Source organism: Fusarium subglutinans (assembly GCF_013396075.1).
Source record: "Fusarium subglutinans strain NRRL 66333 chromosome Unknown NRRL66333_c0000058, whole genome shotgun sequence".
NCBI lineage: Eukaryota > Fungi > Ascomycota > Sordariomycetes > Hypocreales > Nectriaceae > Fusarium > Fusarium subglutinans.
This window is the reverse complement of record NW_023502121.1, coordinates 257,678-277,363: the sequence shown is the minus strand read 5'-3', so window position 1 is coordinate 277,363 and position 19,686 is coordinate 257,678. Positions and strand designations below refer to the sequence as shown.

The window sequence follows — 19,686 nt, the reverse complement described above, 5'->3', positions numbered from 1 at the left end:
ATAGTTATTATATTAAGGAATTATTATATCTAAGAAAAGATACTTTTATTTTATAAGCTAGGCATTTTAAGTAATAGATTACAGATTATAAAGCATTTACTATTTAAGGTTAAAAAGGCTACCTACTAATATACCTACTATAGGCAGAGATATTATAAAGGCATCTAGATAGTTGGTTTAGTTCTATATTTTAGTATTACTAATAGCTTCCTTAGTAAAAGGTGCTAAGAAAGTAGTATATAGGAGGGAAGTGCTTAAGGGCTTAGTAAAGGCCAATTGTCCGGAGATTCAGGGTAGGTAGGTAGGTAGGTAGGTATGCTAATATTTTAGAGGATGCAATAACATGAAGTTCACCATATTAGATCTATATTCTTTTCTTAAAAGAAATAACCAGGTATTGGGTATGCTACTCATGTTAAGCTGTTTACCGTCGTGAAAAGCTATAAGCATGTTTTGACAGTGAGCTGTTATCCTGCACGTTCTCAAGCTCAGGAGTACGGGAATGCGAGGAAATAACCAAAGAGGCAAACACTCGAGATGCAAAGCAACTGTACCAACAAAAGAGATCGAGTCCGAAAAAGCTTGGCTTCCTCGCCATCACGATGTGGCGGTTCTGGTCGAATCTCACTGAAGCTCCGGAGATGAAAGTGCGGAAGAGGCCACCCCGCATCCGCATCCGTGACCGTAGCCGGCCTTTTATGGGTCAGGAGGAGATTCGGGGGCTAAAAACGGATGGATGGCGGGATACCGAATAGCGACGGAAATCAGATCTGATTTGAGGCATATGAGTTTATGACAAGGTATAGTATGCAGTCATGAGACGATGGAAGTCTTACTAGGTATCAGTCACCGGTCAAAGCATTTTAGAGAAGAGGGACAAGTCCTTGCAAAGTAGAGTGTAAATGAGGCAATCTACGTACGATGTCAGAGCCTCAGTGGAGAGTCGGTCCATCTGTGGACAACTGCATCATTGATAACAGTTTCCGAGTAACAGTTTTCCCACAGTTGACGACTCCGTAGCGATAATTGGAGCCCAATTACTCAATAGCAAGTCGATTAGGTACGGTTGCTGTGGTGTAGTTGTAGTTGTTACGGCATCAGCCATCCAATCCATCTTAAGCATGTCCCCCACTTACACCATCGTCAGTATCGCATCGCATCGCATCGCCTCGGACAATGTTTCCCTAGAATGTTCCATTCTTCTCCAAGAAGACAAGTCAGACTAACTCGGTTTTCTCCCAATTGGAGTTCCTTGGAGACACAGCATCACCTTTAATTTTTCTATTTTGACAACACAGCAGCATACACCTAAAGACGGAGATTTGTACCGTAGCTGCCGTTGACTTGAAGAGGTTGGCGGCTTTAACCCCGCTCTGTGGGTGCCGAAAGAGGCAACCTTGGAGACCCCGCCTGAGGCAAGATGACCACACGCGATTGGTCTACAGCTCTAGCTAGTTCTTATCCTCCACTTTGTCCTTCTCGAGCTCTCCCCCAGTCAAACCAACACCGAACACCGAGATATGCCCCGTATCATGGACGAGGAGCTTCTCGCCCATTTGCCCATACTTTCCTCTTCGAGTAAGACCCCTCCAAGTGTGTGGTCGCACGCGTTCCCTCCTCCTCCTCCCCCTCCCCCGCTCTCTATGGCTGCGAGCGTGTTAGTTGGGACGGTATCCAGCGGGTTACAGGCCGGTCGCCGTGAATTGTACAGACCACAGACACTCAGAATAGCAGCCTGGCCAAGTACCTGATAGAATTGACAGCTCGATATTCAATGTCCGGTCTCGTTACGGCTGCCAGTTTCGGTGCTTGTCGCCTCCGCAGAGAACCTACCGAGATGGAGAATGCTTCCAGACTTTGACGCCCACAGCCGATAGAGTACTCCATAACGTACACTCATGGGACCCCCCCCTCAGATGCCGACACCTTCGGGGTTCGCGGGATCGATGGAGATTCGCTGTCTGAGAGACACCGGCTCCTGCCCGTGCCACGGTTCCAGTTCCGTTCATGGCGAGAACGCAAGCATTACAGCGCAGCACTACGGTGCTTGTGCGAGTGCGTGAGACGTGGAACCTTGGCTGTGCCATTATTTGTCTTGTGTCTCTAACTGTGGAGAGCATGCCTCGTTGTAACAGGCTCGATCAGACGCCCGTGTCCGTTACTTGGTGACAAGATACATAGCCATGGCGCGTTCATTTCCAGAGCATAAATATCTAGCATTGGACCCTCGATATCCTGCTTTCTCTCCTCCTCACTCTCATCATCATCATCATCTTTCTTCCTTCTCCTCTTACTTCTTTCTCTACCCAATAAACCCTTCTCACAACCGCCAAAATGGTAAGCATTCCTCTTCATCTATAGCTCTATATCCTCTTGAGCCTCAACTAACACATCAAACAGGTCAAGGTTCTTGCAGTTCTCTACGACGGTGGCCAGCACGCCAAGGATGTATGTCTTTACCACTTTCTTTATTCCAACCCAATTCCTCTTGATTCTCTGTCAACTATCTCCAATGGTCGTTGATTCTACCTCTCAACTCTCATATCTACCGGCAACCACAAACAACTCCCCACACACCATCCCTCCGCGCTTGTCGATCTCAAACGCGGGGAAATGGTCTCACTACATGAGAATCAGCCACTTCCAGCCCAATGATGCGGGGCAACGTCTGGGCAACCTGCAAAGACATCGAGAAGTGATAGTTGGGTGGCATTGTTTAGCTTGTGCCACTCTTGTGGTATACACTGCATGGGTCTGAGCAACAATGCAACCCAAATTACACCCAGTGTCTGAACACTGCATCACCAACCCCTCACCTCAGTCACTCTTCAAATCACTTCTCCTTAGCCAATTGGTTTCATGACAACTAACCTGTCTCATAGCAACCCCTCCTTCTCGGTACCACTGAGAACGAGCTCGGTATCCGCAAGTGGCTCGAGGACCAAGGTCACACTCTCGTCACCACATCTGACAAGGACGATGAGGGTTCCACCTTCGACAAGGAGCTCGAGGATGCTGAGATCATAATCACCACTCCCTTCCACCCTGGTTACCTGACCGCTGAGCGTCTTGCTCGCGCCAAGAAGCTCAAGCTCGCCGTCACTGCTGGTATCGGCTCTGACCACGTCGACCTCAACGCTGCCAACAAGACCAACGGCGGTATCACTGTTGCCGAGGTCACTGGCTCCAACGTCGTCTCCGTTGCTGAGCACGTTCTCATGACCATCCTCGTCCTTGTCCGCAACTTCGTCCCTGCCCACGAGCAGATTGAGGCCGGTGACTGGAACGTTGCCCACGCTGCCAAGCAGGAGTTCGATCTTGAGGGCAAGGTTGTCGGTACCGTCGCTGTCGGCCGCATTGGTGAGCGTGTCCTCCGCCGCCTCAAGCCCTTCGACTGCAAGGAGCTCCTCTACTTCGATTACCAGCCCCTTTCTCCCGAGAAGGAGAAGGAGATTGGCTGCCGCCGCGTCGACACCCTCGAGGAGATGCTCGCTCAGTGTGATGTCGTCACCATCAACTGCCCTCTCCACGAGAAGACCAAGGGTCTCTTCAACAAGGACCTCATCGCCAAGATGAAGAAGGGCTCTTACCTCGTCAACACTGCCCGTGGTGCCATCGTCGTCAAGGAGGATGTTGCTGCCGCTCTCAAGTCTGGTCACCTCGCTGGTTACGGTGGTGATGTCTGGGACCACCAGCCCGCTCCCAAGGACCACCCTCTGCGAACCGCCAAGAACAACTGGGGTGGCGGTAACGCCATGGTTCCTCACATGTCCGGTACTTCTCTGGACGCTCAGATCCGATATGCCAACGGTACCAAGGCCATCATCGACTCTTACCTCTCTGGCCGCCACGACTACAAGCCTGAGGATCTTATTGTCCACCAGGGTGACTATGCCACCAAGGCCTATGGTCAGCGTGAGAAGAAATAAATGTTTTGAGAAAATGGAAGAAATGATTTGTACATGATGATGAATAGTTTTACAACAACTGCATTATAGACGCGGGTCAAAAGTAATCAGCGTTGCAGATAATACAATTTGTTAAAGTTCTACCTCTTTTTGTCTTGTCTTCAGTGATCCCATTAAGATGCCATGAAATGTCTACCTTGATCTTTTGAGCTACCAATTATTTTACTTGATGATCTCCATCAAATGGGACTAATGTTTGGGGCAAAGGCTAAATTTATCCTGATCCTTTTAACATATGATAAATACTTGCGTAAAAAAAGGGCGATAGTTAACATAACATATAGATGAATCACTTTTGGCAAAAGAAATTACATGTGTCCTATCTTTTGATTCCCCTTGTTAGTTCCTATAATCGCTCAACAATGTAGTAGTCATGGAGCTGTCTGCATGTCAACAGCCATTTTACACATTCACTCATAATGACAACAGCCAAAATGAAGCCAAGCAGAAATGTTCTGCTGTTCTTTGTCTTTTTGCCTTGCTATCAATACAAAATTTCTCGCTATTTTTGGTATGCTTCGTTATGAGCCATCAAGCGCTATATGGCTGACCATAATTTTACCATTCATGACATGAATTCGTTGCCAACTCTCCCGATCCATGCTGTATTTTCCAATCATTTCCAGAATTGCCACCACTTCTTTTCCTCACTGGGCTGTCCTCTCCGTCTCAATACCTGCTCATCTCGCCCTCTAATACGCCAGAAATAAACAGGCACACCAGCTACCACGAAGAATACGACGGCGATAGTCTGGAAAGGCTGTGCAAAGACAGCACGGCTGAGGAGGAAGAGACTAACGCAGCAGAAAATAATGGGTGTCGTGATCCACGTCTTGTACGGTCGTACGAGTCCTGGCTCTCGCACACGTAGGATGATCAGACCCAGGACTGTGAGGAAATAAAATGTGTAGCCTGCAACGCCATAAAAGGTGACGAGGGTGCTGAACTCGCCAACAACTACGTAACCAACTGTAAGGACAGCGTTGAGAATGAGTGCATAGACTGGCGTATAAAACAGTCCAGCATCTTCATCGCCAAACATTCTTCGCATCTTACGCGTGAACCAACTTCGTGTACGCTGCGTGCTGAGCTCGTGCTCGTGTGGGCTGCCCCCAATACCAATAGTGCCAAAGATCGAAGGAATGTAGCCCTCTTTGCCAGCTACATATGCCAAACGGCTAGAGGTGAAAGTCGAAGAGTTGAGGGCTCCGAAACAACTGGCGCTAACTATAAGTGCGAGAATGAGTGAGCCTACGGAACCAAACACTCGGTTGCCAAACATGACAGCTACTGTATTGGACCCGTCCATGCTCTCGAGAGGTAGGACAAGGAAGTAGGCGATGTTAGCTAGCACATAGCAGAGGATGACGAGAGGCATGGCTGTGTGTATAACTCGGGGTAGGTCTTTAGTTGGGTTCTTGAACTCTCCAACGACGTAGTTTGTCTAGACTAGGTCAGTAATCGAGACTTGCAAATTTGACTGATGCCACTCACATTGTCCCAGCCATCATATGCCCAAAGACCGGCATAGAGGGCTAGAGCCCAGGCAGACATGTCGGTCGATGTGTTTTCAAACAGCTGATGCGGCTTCCACTCAACTTCCGACTTGCCCTTGAGCGTCTTTCCTGTAATGGCAACGACAACGCCAGTAACCGTGACGCCCAGCAAAGCGATGAATTTCAGGAACATGAGCGTATCGTTCACACGCGTGCCGAGCTTCGTAGACACACAGTTCAAGAACGTTACAATGAACAGTCCTACAAGCGCAACAGCCTTGTTGATCCAGGGGCTTACGTGCTCGGCGTCAGGACCGATGAAGGCTCGAACAAAGTATTCGCCCATGATGATGGCGATGATAGCGGCACTACCAGGCTTAAGAACCAACATGGCAACCCATGTAAAGAGGAAGCCTATCACCTCGCCAAACGTCTTGGCCAAGTAAACTTGAGCGCCGCCATTGAGAGGGATCGCTCCTCCGAGCTCAGCGTAAGACGCAGCGCCTGTCCAAGCGAGTATACCCGCGATAATCCAGACGAGTATCGCTGCACCGGGCGACCCAACTCTTGTGCTCACAGATCCTGGCGAAGAAAAGATCCCTGAGCCGATAATAAGTCCCACAATCAGCGACAATCCGTTCAAGTATGTCAAAGTCTTGTTTTTCTCCAACGACCCTCCTCCCAAGCCGCCGCTCGGTCTCGATCTTGATGTTGGTGCTCCAATGGGAGCGTAACCTTCGGCACCAGCCGTAGAGCTTAAAGGGAACATGTTGGCAGAGAAGTCAAAAGCTGAGGATACTGAGTAGGATCGATTCATCCTGTTTGCAGGATTGGCACTGTCGAGGGGGTCATCTTGTTCGAGCGACAGTCTCCGCGACGACGATATGCTGGGCCTTGACGAGATCTCTGTAGCCCCCTCTTCGTTGAGCTGACTCGAGCTAGCCAAGGAAGCGAGTTCCAGCGAGTCTCTCGTATTCGACGGGAGTCCGTAAGGCCGCGCCATTGTGGTGTCTGTGTAGTTGTCCTTTCCCCCTCTTCCCAGCCACTAGTTAATCGACCAATCCGCCAAAATCGAGGAACCAAGAGTATTCAATTCGTGTATTTCAGCTGTTAAAGACCAATGCGCATCGCGGTTCGTTGTCGCGCAAATTTGGAATGAATGTGTTGAGCGATCGACGGCCGAAGGATGTGAGGAAGCAAGATCTGTGACGTAGAGATCTTGGTGGTCGGTAGTTGTCTTTGAAGCGTTTTTGAAGCAGTCGAGGTTAAAAAGACGGGGTATAAAAGCACAATTAAGAAAGTATTCGTATTCGTCAATAAATTGAGTTATTGATTGAATATTGATTGCTCATGAACTCTCTTCTTCATTCAATACCAAAAAGGGGCAATGTTTGCTTCGTTATAGTGGAACAGGACAAAGAAAGAGGGCCAAGTTGAAAAGATAGGAGTCGACTTTACCCAACTCATCACAAGGAAGCTTCTTTGTCAATGCAAGTGCTGCTTCGCTTTTCCCTTCCGCGTATAGATCAAAAACCGATTCCCACTCTAAGGTAGCCCAGCCCCTTGCTCTATTCGGTGGAACCCAGCCACTTGCACCGCCATACTGATTAGTCACTTCGTTTACCGTTAACGTCAAGTCCATGATCATCGCCTTTCCAACAACCCTTCCAAAAAGCACTATAACACCATGGGCTCCGACGATTATGCTGCTGTCGGTGGCGGTGGTGCCCTGAAACTCAAGGGTGCCAAAATACACAAGAAAAAGAAGAAGCGCGACAAGACCGATCTTGAAAAGAACCTCGATACTGGAAACAAGGACGAAGAGAAGAGAATGAAGAAGAAGAGCGAGAATGGGGAGGAGCAAAAGCCCCACGATGAGGATGAGGAGGACAAACCCGAAGTTCAAAAGACGGAGGCTCAAAAGCGCCACGAAGAGATAAAAAAGAAGAGGGCTAGTCTTCCATTCCCTTCTATTATTGATCTCATGCTAACAAGTCTATAGCTGCTCAAACTCGCAGAGTCTTCAAGCTCGCGGCCAGAACTCCTCAAAACACATAAGGAGCGTGTCGAAGAACTCAACACTTACTTGTCCAGACTGAGCGAGCACCACGATATGCCCAGGATTGGCCCTGGTTAAGGATGTCAGGTCAGGAGGCTGAGTTGGTGGCGAATTTGTGTAGGCGGATGGATTGGAGTTGCTGGCGCTTTTGGTTATACCCTCGAATTGAACAAATATTCCCACAAATGGCATCTATTGCATTGACCTACGGCGTTATCAGAATCGGTCACGCCTGGAGGCGCGTAATGTTCACCCCTTGCTGAGCTCAAGGAACCAAGGCCCTCTGTCAAAGAGAAAAGGGCAAGACCACTACGCACAAGATGACTACATCGATTTGTTTGAAAGGGGAGAATAAACTCGAATATGCAAACTCAAATGCTTGTATTCGCTCATGTACTATGCATTTTTAAATACGATCCATGTTCGGCATATATGCTGGACGCCATTAATGAACCAAATCTCCCCCAAGATACAACCCGTATGTGGAAGTTCTTGTCTATTGATTAATCCCGTCTGATGCTGCCCCCAAGTCTATTATCCTGATTTTATACCCATGAAGAAAGGACCGTGATATTCATAAAGATGAACCCATTCTGAAGTAACTGGTGCCCGCAACGGGACCACAAGTTCGTTCGCCACGGGATCCGCGTGACATTTTCGCTGGATGTAAGGTGAGGTCGAGGTGTCAATAATCCATTTACAGGAGAATGAAACCACCAAAGACCATACCCACGACTGCGCCAAGAACTGAACCGACGGATCGAGGAGCGGCGTTCTGAAGGTCAGGGCTGCCAGCAGTAGCTTCGGCCGAGGGGACAACTTCAACCCAAGAAGTCGAAGTCAGTGTTGTAATGCCACCATCTGCAAGCGTAGAAGTGAAGGTCTTGGGCACAGCACTCGAAGTTCGTCTGGTACCTGTTCCAGTCACAGTGCTTCGTTCAGACTTGGTCTCACTCGCGCTTTCGGCATTGTCTGAGGTTCGTGAAGCCTCGTCTGTCCGAGTTGTGGTTTCCTGATCTGTCCTGATGTTAGCATATACGCTCAGACGGTAGCCGTTTGCAAAAGTGTGTAGTCAACGCGGAGGCAATCAATGGTCAAAAGACATTTTCAATTTTTGGCGCACTTGCGAAAGTCACGAAGTCGAGGCATCAGGTTGTGGAGGTGGCACGAAACAGCAATATCACAACAGGTTTGGGGAGTTGGATTCGCAGCAATGTCCCTGGAAAGAGCCCTATTGCTGCTCGTCCGTCCCACATACCGGTAGTCGTCTCTGTCTCCTCTGAAGCCTGGGAGGCTGTTTCCGACTCTTGAGTTGGCCCGGAAGCTGACTCAGAAGTTGAATCGGAGATGACAGTGGTAGCTTCGGCGACAGTGGACGAGGGAACGGTGGCAGATTCGATAACAGTGGAAGTATCATCAAGGGCGGTGGATTGAAGGGTCTCACCCGAAGAAGCCGTCTCGGACGGTGATTCAGAAAAAGAGGAGGTATCAGGCAAAGAAGTTCTTCGAGTAGACGTACTGGCAGCAGTGGAGGTTGCAGCACTAGGAGCAGAAGGATTGGAAGTTGAAGCACGAGAAGAGGGAACAGTCTCAGAAGGTTCCTCTTCCGAAACGGACGTACCAGTGGCAGTGGCCTCGGAATCATTGGTGGTCGATTCAGGGGAAGAGTCCTCAGTGGACGAGGGTCGGTTTTCCGTGGTCCTGCGGGTGGTTCGCTGTGTAGAAGCAGCGGCTGTGGATGCAGGCTGAGTAGACTCCTCTTGAGATTCCGTGGCAGAAGCAGATGCTTCAGTAGCTGAGTCCTCGGTAGGTTGGGCAGTGGCAGAAGGTCGGTCTGTATCCGGGTTAGAGGTGGGCTCCTCAGGTTCTGAGCTCGCAGGGCGCGAGGGTGAGGAAGGCTCACTGGTGGCAGATGGCTGAGTAACTGACGGTTGAGCCTGGGTGTTTGAGGCCTCTTCTGTGGCGCTGGCCTGGTCGGTTGACTCTTCAGCGGTAGCGGAAGGCTGAGCAGCAGTCTCGCTAGCACCGTTTGTGGGCTCATCGGCCGTAGCAGTGGGTTGCTGTACGGTGTTTGAAGCACCACCAGAGGCTCCGTCTGAAGAGCCGCCCGAGGGAGCATTGGAAGCGCCACCAGAAGCGGCATCGGTAGCTTCAGTGCCCTGCTCTGAATCGGTAGGTGCTGGTGTGTTTTGTCGTCGAACCATCTGGGCCATGGAATCGGAAAGATTTGGTCGATGAGCGTTCATGCCATGCTTTCCAACATCACCATGGCGGAGATGTCCAGGGCAGAATCGGGTAGCGCCTCCAATGGATGCTACACCGACGCCCAGAAGACAGCAAGCGGCCAAAGCAATCAAGGCCTTGCCAGCTGGGGATATCCTTCTGGTCTTTGTCCTTGGGATGGTCTGGGCAGATTCCGAATCCTGGAGTAGTGCTTCCTTTGACGACATGGTCCTCTCTTCTCGGTCAGTGCTCAACAATCCTGCCTCCATGCTGTAGTCGTTCTTGGTGTCGACAGATGCCATGATGTAGAAGTGAGTGAGGAGGTTTTGAAGGAAGGGAGAAGGTTGAGTTTTGTAAGTTGAGCAGGGTGATATCAGGACTGAAGAAGACTGGAGACGGATATGCAGAGGACCTTTAGCGGCTGAGAATAGTCCAGAATTGCGGACCCAAGACAGATGGCAGCTTTTTTTGGGTTTGCTATTTGGGTACGGTGCGAGAGACGACTGGCTGAGAGCAGGTGGTGAAGCTGAGGAGGCGAGATCCCAGACGGTGAGTGGTGAAGACAGTGCAGCAAGCAAGCTAGGGTTCAAGAACGTGCAGACGACAAGCCGGCCAGAGGGGTGGTTCCCTTTATCGATGATGATGAAGAGTGTCGTGTGCCAAGCAGACAGGAGGTGGCTCTAGCGTACGAGAGAGGAGTCTGCTCGGTTCTATGAATGGAGACACAGCTGGTGATGTGAGGATGAGAGAAGCAAAAGGGACCAAGAAAGCGAATGGTGTGCCGCCTGCCGGTAGTACTGTAAGCAATTGGCAGTCGACCGAGGCGTAGGCGTTGCGGAGTGTGAGCGAGTACCTAGGCGAGGGAGTGGAGGCAGTGGAGGCAGTGGAGTGAGTGATGGGTGTTACACGAGCTGAGTCCGTCACGTCAAGCCAACTGCGAGATTGAACTCAAGTTCAGGGCGAGGAAGAGGAGAGTTTGGTGTGAAATGCGGCCTTTGGTGGTGAATCGTGGGTAGATGAGGGGATCTGTTCTGTCCTGTCCTGCTAAAAGCCCCGAGACCTAGACCTAGACTAGGTAGTCTTGGCAAGAGGAGGCTGAGCTGCAGACAACTATCACAATGACCCAAGTAAGCTATTTTCTTATTTGCTGCTATGACTTTTGTTTTTTGTCTGCTGAGTGGCAAAGGCCAAAGGTTGTTGGAGATCTAGACAAAAATCGCTATGCGTGTTTCTTTTTTAGGCTTGGGGGAAGCCGCTTGCAGTTTTTAACGACAGCCACCCGGGCACTAGACTAGTAGACAAAAAGCTAGGCCCTCGTCTAGCGCTTCTGTCGTCCCGCCAAGTTCAGCCCGCGGCCGGCTACACCTCCGCCGACTAGAAACCCAGTCGCAGAGACCAGAGAGAAGGGTAGAAGGGCCCGGGGAGCCTGGAAGGGATGGGCTTTGGTGGAGTTTGGGTGCCCAAGGGCGGCTCAACAAGGCCTGTCTGCCTGTGTAGCCCTCATTTCTCGACAGTAAACACAGTGGAGGTCAGTCCAAGACATGAGGCGTGCTGACTGCTTGACCTGAAGTTGACCAGAGATGAGCTGAAGCGCTGACTGTCTGATAACAAGGGCACAACTGCTCATTCTTGGAACATGTAATTGCTGTAGAAACTTAACAAAGGTTTCAGCCATTGTTTAGTAATTTTTGGCCGATACAAGCTGGGTCATCAACAGAAGTCGGTTGTCACAATTCCGATATACCACCTTTGGTATGGTTGGGTATTGGTTCTTGGTTACAGGTGTTTGTTCGGCTTGATCACCATCTAAACGGTTGCACGAGTATTTTTGTCGATAGGGCCACCGTTACCACATCCGTTGACCCCTGGCACCTGTCCTTTCGCCGTTGCTCAGACGGCGGCGCCTCATCAACCCGTACATACGCCGCCAAGATACGAAGCTTCGTGAGCTTTGTGATGTCACTGTGGATGTAACGGCAGACGGACGGGCTTGAATAAGAGGAGCATTGTGTGATTGTCTCCGTACGAGCCCATCGTCCTGCTCTTCGTATTCTTTAAAAAGCTCCTGAGACCCATGGGAAGTATGTATGTATGTATGTCATGTCAATTGGCACATTGGTGAGGGATGGTAGAGTAGAAGGGCAAGAAGGGGTGAGAAGTCGCGTCGTTCCCAGGTGAATACGAGGAATCGCCATACATAAAAAGCTGAGCATAGAGGCGGGTCAACACTTCGGGCCCAAGCCATTGGTCCCAAGATGATGCTTTTTTTTGCCCGCATGGCCCCGATCCTCATTCCATGTTTGACCCACCGGGTTAGACCCCTGAACCCTGCCCCTGACCTTGGGTGTTGTCTTTCCATCTTCATCTTCTCTTATCCAACCCTTTTGGAGCATTGGTCGTGTCTTGCAACTTGGGGCCGCGATTGTGAACGCAATCAATTGACCTGGTCTGGCGTAAATGTACACCACAGCAGTATGATCGCCCATGTGCAGCAATGATGCATATCGACCGTCGAGCAACTTGTCTGCTTGAAAGTCCTTGCTGATGTTTTGCCATGAAGCATTGTTCCATGATACGCCAAGTTAAGACTTGTAATGGTTGCTCTTAATTGTCGTGATAAGCGACCAGGTGTGATATCTTTCAACTCTGAACTTGATTTTTTGTGCCAACTTCTTTGTCCGTATGATGGATCGACAAATTCACCAACTGCGATGGCGATGGGGAATTTCGGTTGATCCTTATTTTTGGTGCTTTTTTGTCATGAGATGGAGAACGGAAACGCGCACAGTCCTTGGCTCCGGCGGCGTGTCCGTCCAAACAAAGTAAATTTTGGTGCCAAGCAGATATGATGTATGCAACCGGATCTGGCGGCTCAACAATTCTGTGTCAGGATTGAATTGTTATTGACCGTTGATGATCAGTTGCTGCGACATGATGCTCAGCCAATATCGTGTCATTCATTCACAAAGCTCCACGCGGCCTATCTCGTTACCCGTAAAGTCGATTCCGCCAACGTGGACCAGCGCATCTGAAAAAAAGAGAATGGCTGGCACAGATGATCTTCCATTGGGTCGTATGCAGCCATGTTTACGCTGTAACATCAGCTGTAACGATTGACCAAATCGCTGTTCGAGTCACTACACCCAAATTCGGAGGATGAAACTCCAGCCTTTTGTGAGAGCAGAAATATATACCAGTTGTGTTTTTGGATGTCTCCTCTGAATGACGGTAAGCCAGCACCCACACTTACGAGATGTGTCTTGGTTGTGAGACGCTCCAGTGCAGCCATAGAGGCCTAGTATCAGTTCTCAGACCAACCAGAAACCACAATCAGAGACAATTTGCTGTCAAAGTGTAACTGTCTCAAGACAAGCAAGTAGCATGTTTGACTTTTAGGTCTTAGATCCAACTCTTAGCCCAATTGGATTGCGATTGTGAGCTATGACTTGCGGTATAAAGATAAAGTAAAGTTTTCAACCGATTTTATGATCTCGCGAGAGTTGGCAATGCCAAATGGCTTACTCCGTACTGTTGATGAATCGGCGGATATAGTTTGTAGACCATTCATCCGATATAATCAACGAGGTCCAGTTGACACATGTACTCCGTGTCATCCTTGCACATGCTGGATAGTTACCTCAGACTACCTTACCTGTATGGCCATCCTGGACCTTCAGCACACGCAGGCAGGCAGTGCAGCAATCTGTATTGAGGGGAGGGCGTGGGGAGACAGCTGAGGGTCCCACTGACTGGAGGTTGAATGTATGTCTAAATTTAGACCACTCGGAAGCCCCGGTGGTTCGATCCGTCAGACGTGCGATACGATCTGATTGACAGTGAGTGACACTCACTGTTCTGGTGCTACTGAGTTATCGGTATCGTCATTTTCCATCTGTAAACGAGACAACTTTGTATGTTTTCTTCACATGCACCTAGTAAAGAAGGTTATGCATGTGATTTTGTTTCGTTGTATCTTTCTCCTGCGCTCCAAGGGATAAAAACACATTTGAGTTTGTTATCTAATTAGCCAAGGGATAGAGTCAAGGAGTCTTACTGAGCAAGGTGATACTCAGCGACGGCACTGGAATGTTATAATATCAGGATTCAAAGCATATAGAAATTGGTAAGAAACATCAAGGGAAATTTCAGATCAAAACAACTGGTTGGATCCATCGAGTCCTTTATTTTCATTGAATATTTGCCTCATTAGCAGCTATAGGGTATTTCTGTCGACTCGATCAATTTGATCGTGAATTTGTTGAAGCTGGATGAGGTTACCTGTATAAGGTATGATAAGGTATTGAGCCCCTCTAGGGGAGGTAAGAAAACTCAAAATCTTTGATGATAAGTGATAAAAAGACTTGAGTAAATCTGGTATAAGCTTAGGAGGATTCTTGCCTAATTACTTTTAGCACTTGAGCACCAGGTCCAAACTGTTCTTGCTCCCCAAAGCCACTATCGATTGACGTGGCTCATGAGTGGCCGTGCCTTAATCATGCATGCTGACTGATTGAAGTTAGCTGACGAAACGCCAGATGGACAAGTCCACTGTCACATGTGGACGAGAACAGATGCTCGAGCTTCTTCCAACAAAACCGACGACGTGGAGATAACTCCACTGATAGGAATAGTCTCCAATTCAAACCATTCTCACTCTCGTTATTGATCAATTTGGTCCATTTGTTTGCGACAATCTCCTTGAAGCGTGTTTGAGGCGCATACGCAGCCCTGTTGTCTTCCCATGATCGATATCGAGGTACCTTGAATATCCTCGTCATGACAGAGCATCTCAGCCCCGACTCTTTAAATACCCTCAACCCCGACGAACAAGACAGCCTTCGAGTTCGATCGCGATCGCCTCACCCGTACCATCACCAGAATACAGATCTTCCGCATCTCTCGGATCGTTTTACACTGAGGAACCGCCAAGCGCAATCCGCCAAGACCAGTGACGATGCTCCCCACGAACCCTCGCCTACGACATGGCCAAGTTTTCTCAAGGACTCGCCGCAGACGAGCGACAGTGGCTCCGAAGCTGACGACGAACATTACCTAAAAGGCTTACCGGCGCCAAAGGCCAACTTGCACAAAGGACTAAGAGGTCTCAATGAACCGTTGTCTGGCTCTTCAACACCTCTTCCGTCACCAGCGCTTCTTGATGGTCATGTCATTCGCACCGTAGACAAGCCGCCCATGCCTACCGAGACACCGGAAACGAAACGTCTGCTCGAAGCCCTCAAGAAACGAAGAAGAGTCGTTGTTCGACGCATAACTGAGGCTGGCATTGTTTTAGCGCTGGGTCTCATGGTAGCTTCAAATTCCCAGGTGTTGCAGCTCATAAAGATATGGGGAAAAGGTATGCGCATTGCTTCCATTCTTATGGTCTTAAGCTAACCATCATTCCTAGATATTCTACTTTGTGGCCTTGTATATGCGGGTCTACTCGCGTTGTATCCTGTCCGAGTCGTCGCTTGGGCATACCGTAACAGGACGCCATCTCACCCAATACCTCTCGAGCTTCCTGCGCACTTCGACCCCGCTCCCATATTATACCCTTCGGCGATTACTCTATATGTCTCGCTTCTTATTTCGTCAAGCAACCCAGCAGCGATTTTACCTAACCTTATTCTGAGCCTTGCTTCCATTCCGCAGAGCGTTATTCCCAAGGTCGATCCTTATGCTACATATGATGTACTAGCATGGGGCCTAACTTGCATTCCTTTAATCTGGAGTCCAAAGCAGCGTGAACACTTCGAAAGCAAGCACCCGGAATCTTTTATTTCAGGAGAAACTGCTATTCTGCTGTATCCTCTTCACCAAACTTTGTGTGTGACATTACACTATCTCACTACAACTAGTCTCTTGACGGCTGAGCTCCAGCTCCTGTCAATCGCACTTATCAATGTTTTCCTCCTAGCTTCTTCACCCCAGGTTCTGATTCTCAAAGCCCTGCTGTGGGGTGGTGGACTCTCTCTCCTCTTCTTTTGTGGACGTGTCATAAGCTGGGGCATTGCTTTGGCCAGAGTACCGAAATGGAGATTTCGGAGAGTGTCAGTCTCCCAGCGTCCGCCACTCTGGAAGAGCTTCAAACAAATCTTCTCGCTACGACGGCTGAGGCACGAATTATTAAGACCAGAGTATGAGGATGCTGTCTACGATACCATTGGATCATCCGAGGACGAGGCAGGCCCATTGTTCAAGAAGCCTACTCGAGTTCGAACCTTTGGACCAAGCTCCCCGAACCCAGCGGAACCCGATAGTGCTCCTTCTTCACCCACGGCTGCAGATTCTTTCGGAAATTGGTCTTTTGCACGGAGACATACCTTACCACACCTTGATCATGGGAATCGACGTAACGCGACGCATACTCCTTCAGGGCGCAAAAAGCGCGCAACTTCCATGTCCGTTCGGCCCTTCTTCAAGCTTACTCAAGAGCAAGCGACTATGAGGAAATGGCTTTATGCTGGATACGTCTACTTGAGTATCGTAGCTATTATTCTTGTTGGCATTCGAACCTATGTACAATGGTATGCCCTGGATGGTAACGAGCCTATTGGTTGGGCTTTGGGATATCTCTTTGGCGACTGGTCTTGGTTTCGATATCAAGTTGTCAGTCTGAATTTGGAAAGATGGATTTGCCTGCCCCCACGAATTGACCCCACGGAAGACAAGCAATGCCACTCTGGTTGGGTACAGCACATTCGCCATAACGACTTTGGAGAAGCAAACACTCGACTTCTTTTGAGTGCTTACTGGATGGGCATCTTGATTCTCGGGCTCGTCATCGTCTTCCGTCTGAAGGACATCTATGAGGTAGATACACGGCGGAAGGTGTTTCACTTTATGATGGTTGGCATGTTTCTGCCCGCAACCTTTGTCGATCCCACGTATGCAGCTCTTGCCCTGTCTTTAATTCTTGCGGTCTTCTTGATCCTGGATCTTCTGCGGGCAAGCCAGCTACCTCCACTATCAAAACCTATTGCCTCATTCCTAGCACCATATGTCGACGGCAGAGACTTCCGTGGTCCAGTTGTCATCTCGCATATCTTTCTTCTGATTGGGTGCGCAATTCCTCTCTGGCTGGGCCTTGCTTCTCTACCACGCTCTGGATCTGGCTACCTGTCTGGCTGGGAAGTCACAACTCGAGATGTCAGCCTTGTCTCTGGAGTTATCTGCGTGGGTTTAGGAGATGCAGCTGCTTCTCTTATCGGCCGTCGATATGGACGCCGGAAGTGGCTCTGGGGTGGCGGTAAGAGCCTTGAGGGCAGCGTCGCCTTCGCTGTGGCAGTCATGCTGGGACTTGGTGCCGCTAGTATGTGGCTGAGAATCGGCGGTTGGCTTGCTGCAGGTGAACAGCCTGGAGTGATTGCTGGCACGCGAAATGCTGCGATGTGCGCATCCATGGCGAGCTTGACGGAGGCTGTTCTTACTGGCGGGAACGACAACGTTATCGTACCAGTGGTGTTGTGGACCTGTGTGAAAAGCCTCGGTGTTTGATATAAAAGTGCATCAAAAGGTGGCGTTCCGGAGGTTTATTTAAGACTGATGCTTGATATAGAGAGCAAGACATGGCAAACGGCTGCATAGACGACGTGATGTTCATGACAGACTTCAAGATAGTCTCAGTATAGGGTAATTATTTCCCTAGATGTTTTAATTATACCCCTTTTCAAATTACAATAACGTAACTCAACTCCCTCATGATATCTTATGCTCTCCCGACACCAGCGCCCATGCACCTTTGTTATGCTTGCGATTCTATATGTTGCACTTGTTTTATATTATGACATGAGATCCTCCAGGATTGCTTCTAGCTCGTCTTTTCTAAACGGCAAGCTCAGCAACTCTGTTCCCAGCGCGTCCTTCATACTCGTGATTATTTGATGGTCGTGGAATCTAGTCTTCGTTAGTCGTGATTGTGTAACCGAACATGACAATGAACGTACTCTTTCAGCAGTGTCCGGAAAGCCATCTCGGAACTGCAGATGAACTCTTCCACGGCCTTGTTGTACACCATTCGATACTCAACACCAATTGGCTCATCTCCGCTGTCGCCCTCATCCTCAATAGCAATGAGCACCTCGCCCACCAAGAGGCGGAACAGATTCTTGGCGTTCTCGGGCAAACTTCGTAAAACAAAGGCAACGCCTTCTCTGCCATTGACTCGGTGAGCATTCCTCCCGAGAAGCTCGTGTACCTCGTCCACAACATCTAGCTCGGCACCATATGGGGCAAAGGTCGTACAGTCGTGGAACACCATGTTAAACGCAGATCGCACTCCTATGTCCCACAGTAATGCAAAGTCTGGTGTATCAGCTGAGCATACCAGCCTTATTTGAGGATGCGCCGCGAGTTGCGCCAGAGCAGACTGCGAGCCGGATTTACGAAGAGGGGCTGCATCAATTGAGTTGACAATAAGAGTCAATGTTGACGGCGTTGTGGCGAGGTGTGAGAGAATGGCAGGGACCATGACAGCAGGCTGCGTTAGAGGAATGCGGTGACTTGGATCAACAGCAGCACCAATTGTGCTCAATACCTCGCGCATAGTGGTGTTGTGAGCGTAACCATTGATTATAACAATCTTGTCCCCCTTCTCCTTCCTAATGGAAGAGTACAAGTGACCGGCAAGCTTGTGCAGGAGACGTCGCTTCGAGCCATAACCATATAAACACAAACTGAACCCTTGCGATAACTCGAACGCCCATTGCGGGAATGATTCGGCATGTAGACTTTCCAGAAATTCAATATCGGCCTCATGGCGATCCTGAGTTTCTCGCATAATAGTAAAGTATTCGTCGTGTGTAAGTAGAGCGAGTGATCCTAGAGTATTATTCGAAGTCTTGGCCCGCCCAGGTTTGTTGTGCGCAAAATATAATTCGTGAGGAGGTAAGTCGCGAGGAGGAGTCGGAGACCGAGCTGGTGCTTTCCGCTGAGCTTTTCGGCGAGGTGTCGATTTCGAAGGTGTCGCAACTTCATCTACACCTGATGCTTCTGTGGAAATGGCAACGTCGCCCTCGAGCGCTTCTTCGTCTTCACTAGATTCGTAGATTTGCTGCGCAAGGCCATCGTATTCCTCCTCATCCGTAAGGTCGTCGCCAACAACATGTTCTATGAGAGCTCTCGTACTCTTTCGCTTGGCGGATCTATCCGCTCCGCCAGGTGTTGCTCCATTCAGAGTAAGGGGCGTTTTCTTGTTTGGCGTTTCAAAAAGAGCAGTACGGGTTGCTTTCGGTGTAGGAGTTTCGCCATTCGCAGCCTTCTTTGGTGGTCTCCCTCGTCGTTTTGGTGCAGGTTTAGGGGTTTCATCTGGGTCGACTCTTGATAATGATTCGGATGAGCTTGCGTCACTATCTCCTACCACATCTCGGTGTATGGCTTCTGTATGACCATTCGTTCCGTTGGTGACTTTAGGTGAATGATGAGCTGCACTTCGTTGTCGCTTTACTGGTGATGTTTCAAGGTCGCTTTCGGGAATGGATTCGAGATCTTGGTGCCCTCGTTTTCGTAAGGATCTTGGAGGATCTTGTTGAGTATCAGGCTCAGGTACTGCCTTTTTTGGAGGCATTGCGTGATCGCTGAAGCTGGCGGGATCACCCGAGTTTCCCAAAAGCCAACTTTTTATAATTGTTGATGTAGTTTCTGGAATGGGTAAAATGAATACAGAGCCCAGGCGCGTGGTAACTACTAGTAACGCGCCTGCTAAATTGGTAGTGGCGCCTGTGGCGTCAATGCATGTGGCGCGAGCTTCACTTTCAACGGCAATTCATTATTCATTCATTCACATGTTCCCTCAAGTTACACGGATTTTATAGACAACGGAACGATGCTGAATCTAAATCTATCGGCCTCATTAAATATCACAAGGCTTATCTTTAAGCCGAGTCTGTGTCTGCCTCATCACACAGTCTCAACTTTCAATGACTTGCCAATTCCTCTTGAA

At 49.3% G+C, this 19,686-nt stretch overlaps 6 protein-coding genes across 6 annotated transcripts; 3 read left to right on the top strand and 3 right to left on the bottom strand.

The window, feature by feature from the left end:
* Nucleotides 1–2,334: 2,334 nt before the first annotated feature.
* Nucleotides 2,335–3,929, top strand: FSUBG_5793 (formate dehydrogenase; the record flags this gene model as incomplete). The annotated part of the gene is made up of 3 exons (XM_036683927.1): nucleotides 2,335–2,337; nucleotides 2,401–2,448; nucleotides 2,883–3,929. The coding sequence occupies 3 exons, from the start codon at nucleotides 2,335–2,337 to the stop codon at nucleotides 3,927–3,929; spliced, it is 1,098 nt and encodes a 365-aa protein (XP_036538782.1).
* Nucleotides 3,930–4,584: 655 nt separating this feature from the next.
* Nucleotides 4,585–6,467, bottom strand: FSUBG_5792 (large neutral amino acid transporter; the record flags this gene model as incomplete). The annotated part of the gene is made up of 2 exons (XM_036683926.1): nucleotides 4,585–5,412; nucleotides 5,463–6,467. The coding sequence occupies 2 exons, from the start codon at nucleotides 6,465–6,467 to the stop codon at nucleotides 4,585–4,587; spliced, it is 1,833 nt and encodes a 610-aa protein (XP_036538781.1).
* Nucleotides 6,468–7,151: 684 nt separating this feature from the next.
* FSUBG_5791 (DUF1754-domain protein) lies at nucleotides 7,152–7,601 on the top strand (the record flags this gene model as incomplete). The annotated part of the gene is made up of 2 exons (XM_036683925.1): nucleotides 7,152–7,364; nucleotides 7,467–7,601. 2 exons carry the CDS (start codon nucleotides 7,152–7,154, stop codon nucleotides 7,599–7,601), a joined length of 348 nt encoding a protein of 115 aa, XP_036538780.1.
* A 619-nt stretch (nucleotides 7,602–8,220) lies between these two features.
* FSUBG_5790 (uncharacterized protein) lies at nucleotides 8,221–10,048 on the bottom strand (the record flags this gene model as incomplete). The annotated part of the gene is made up of 2 exons (XM_036683924.1): nucleotides 8,221–8,540; nucleotides 8,782–10,048. 2 exons carry the CDS (start codon nucleotides 10,046–10,048, stop codon nucleotides 8,221–8,223), a joined length of 1,587 nt encoding a protein of 528 aa, XP_036538779.1.
* Nucleotides 10,049–14,522: 4,474 nt separating this feature from the next.
* Nucleotides 14,523–17,243, top strand: FSUBG_5789 (phosphatidate cytidylyltransferase; the record flags this gene model as incomplete). The annotated part of the gene is made up of 2 exons (XM_036683922.1): nucleotides 14,523–15,102; nucleotides 15,154–17,243. 2 exons carry the CDS (start codon nucleotides 14,523–14,525, stop codon nucleotides 17,241–17,243), a joined length of 2,670 nt encoding a protein of 889 aa, XP_036538778.1.
* Nucleotides 17,244–17,527: 284 nt separating this feature from the next.
* Nucleotides 17,528–19,311, bottom strand: FSUBG_5788 (origin recognition complex subunit 2; the record flags this gene model as incomplete). Its single annotated transcript, XM_036683921.1, has 2 exons — nucleotides 17,528–17,642; nucleotides 17,693–19,311. 2 exons carry the CDS (start codon nucleotides 19,309–19,311, stop codon nucleotides 17,528–17,530), a joined length of 1,734 nt encoding a protein of 577 aa, XP_036538777.1.
* Between the last annotated feature and the right edge of the window lie 375 nt (nucleotides 19,312–19,686).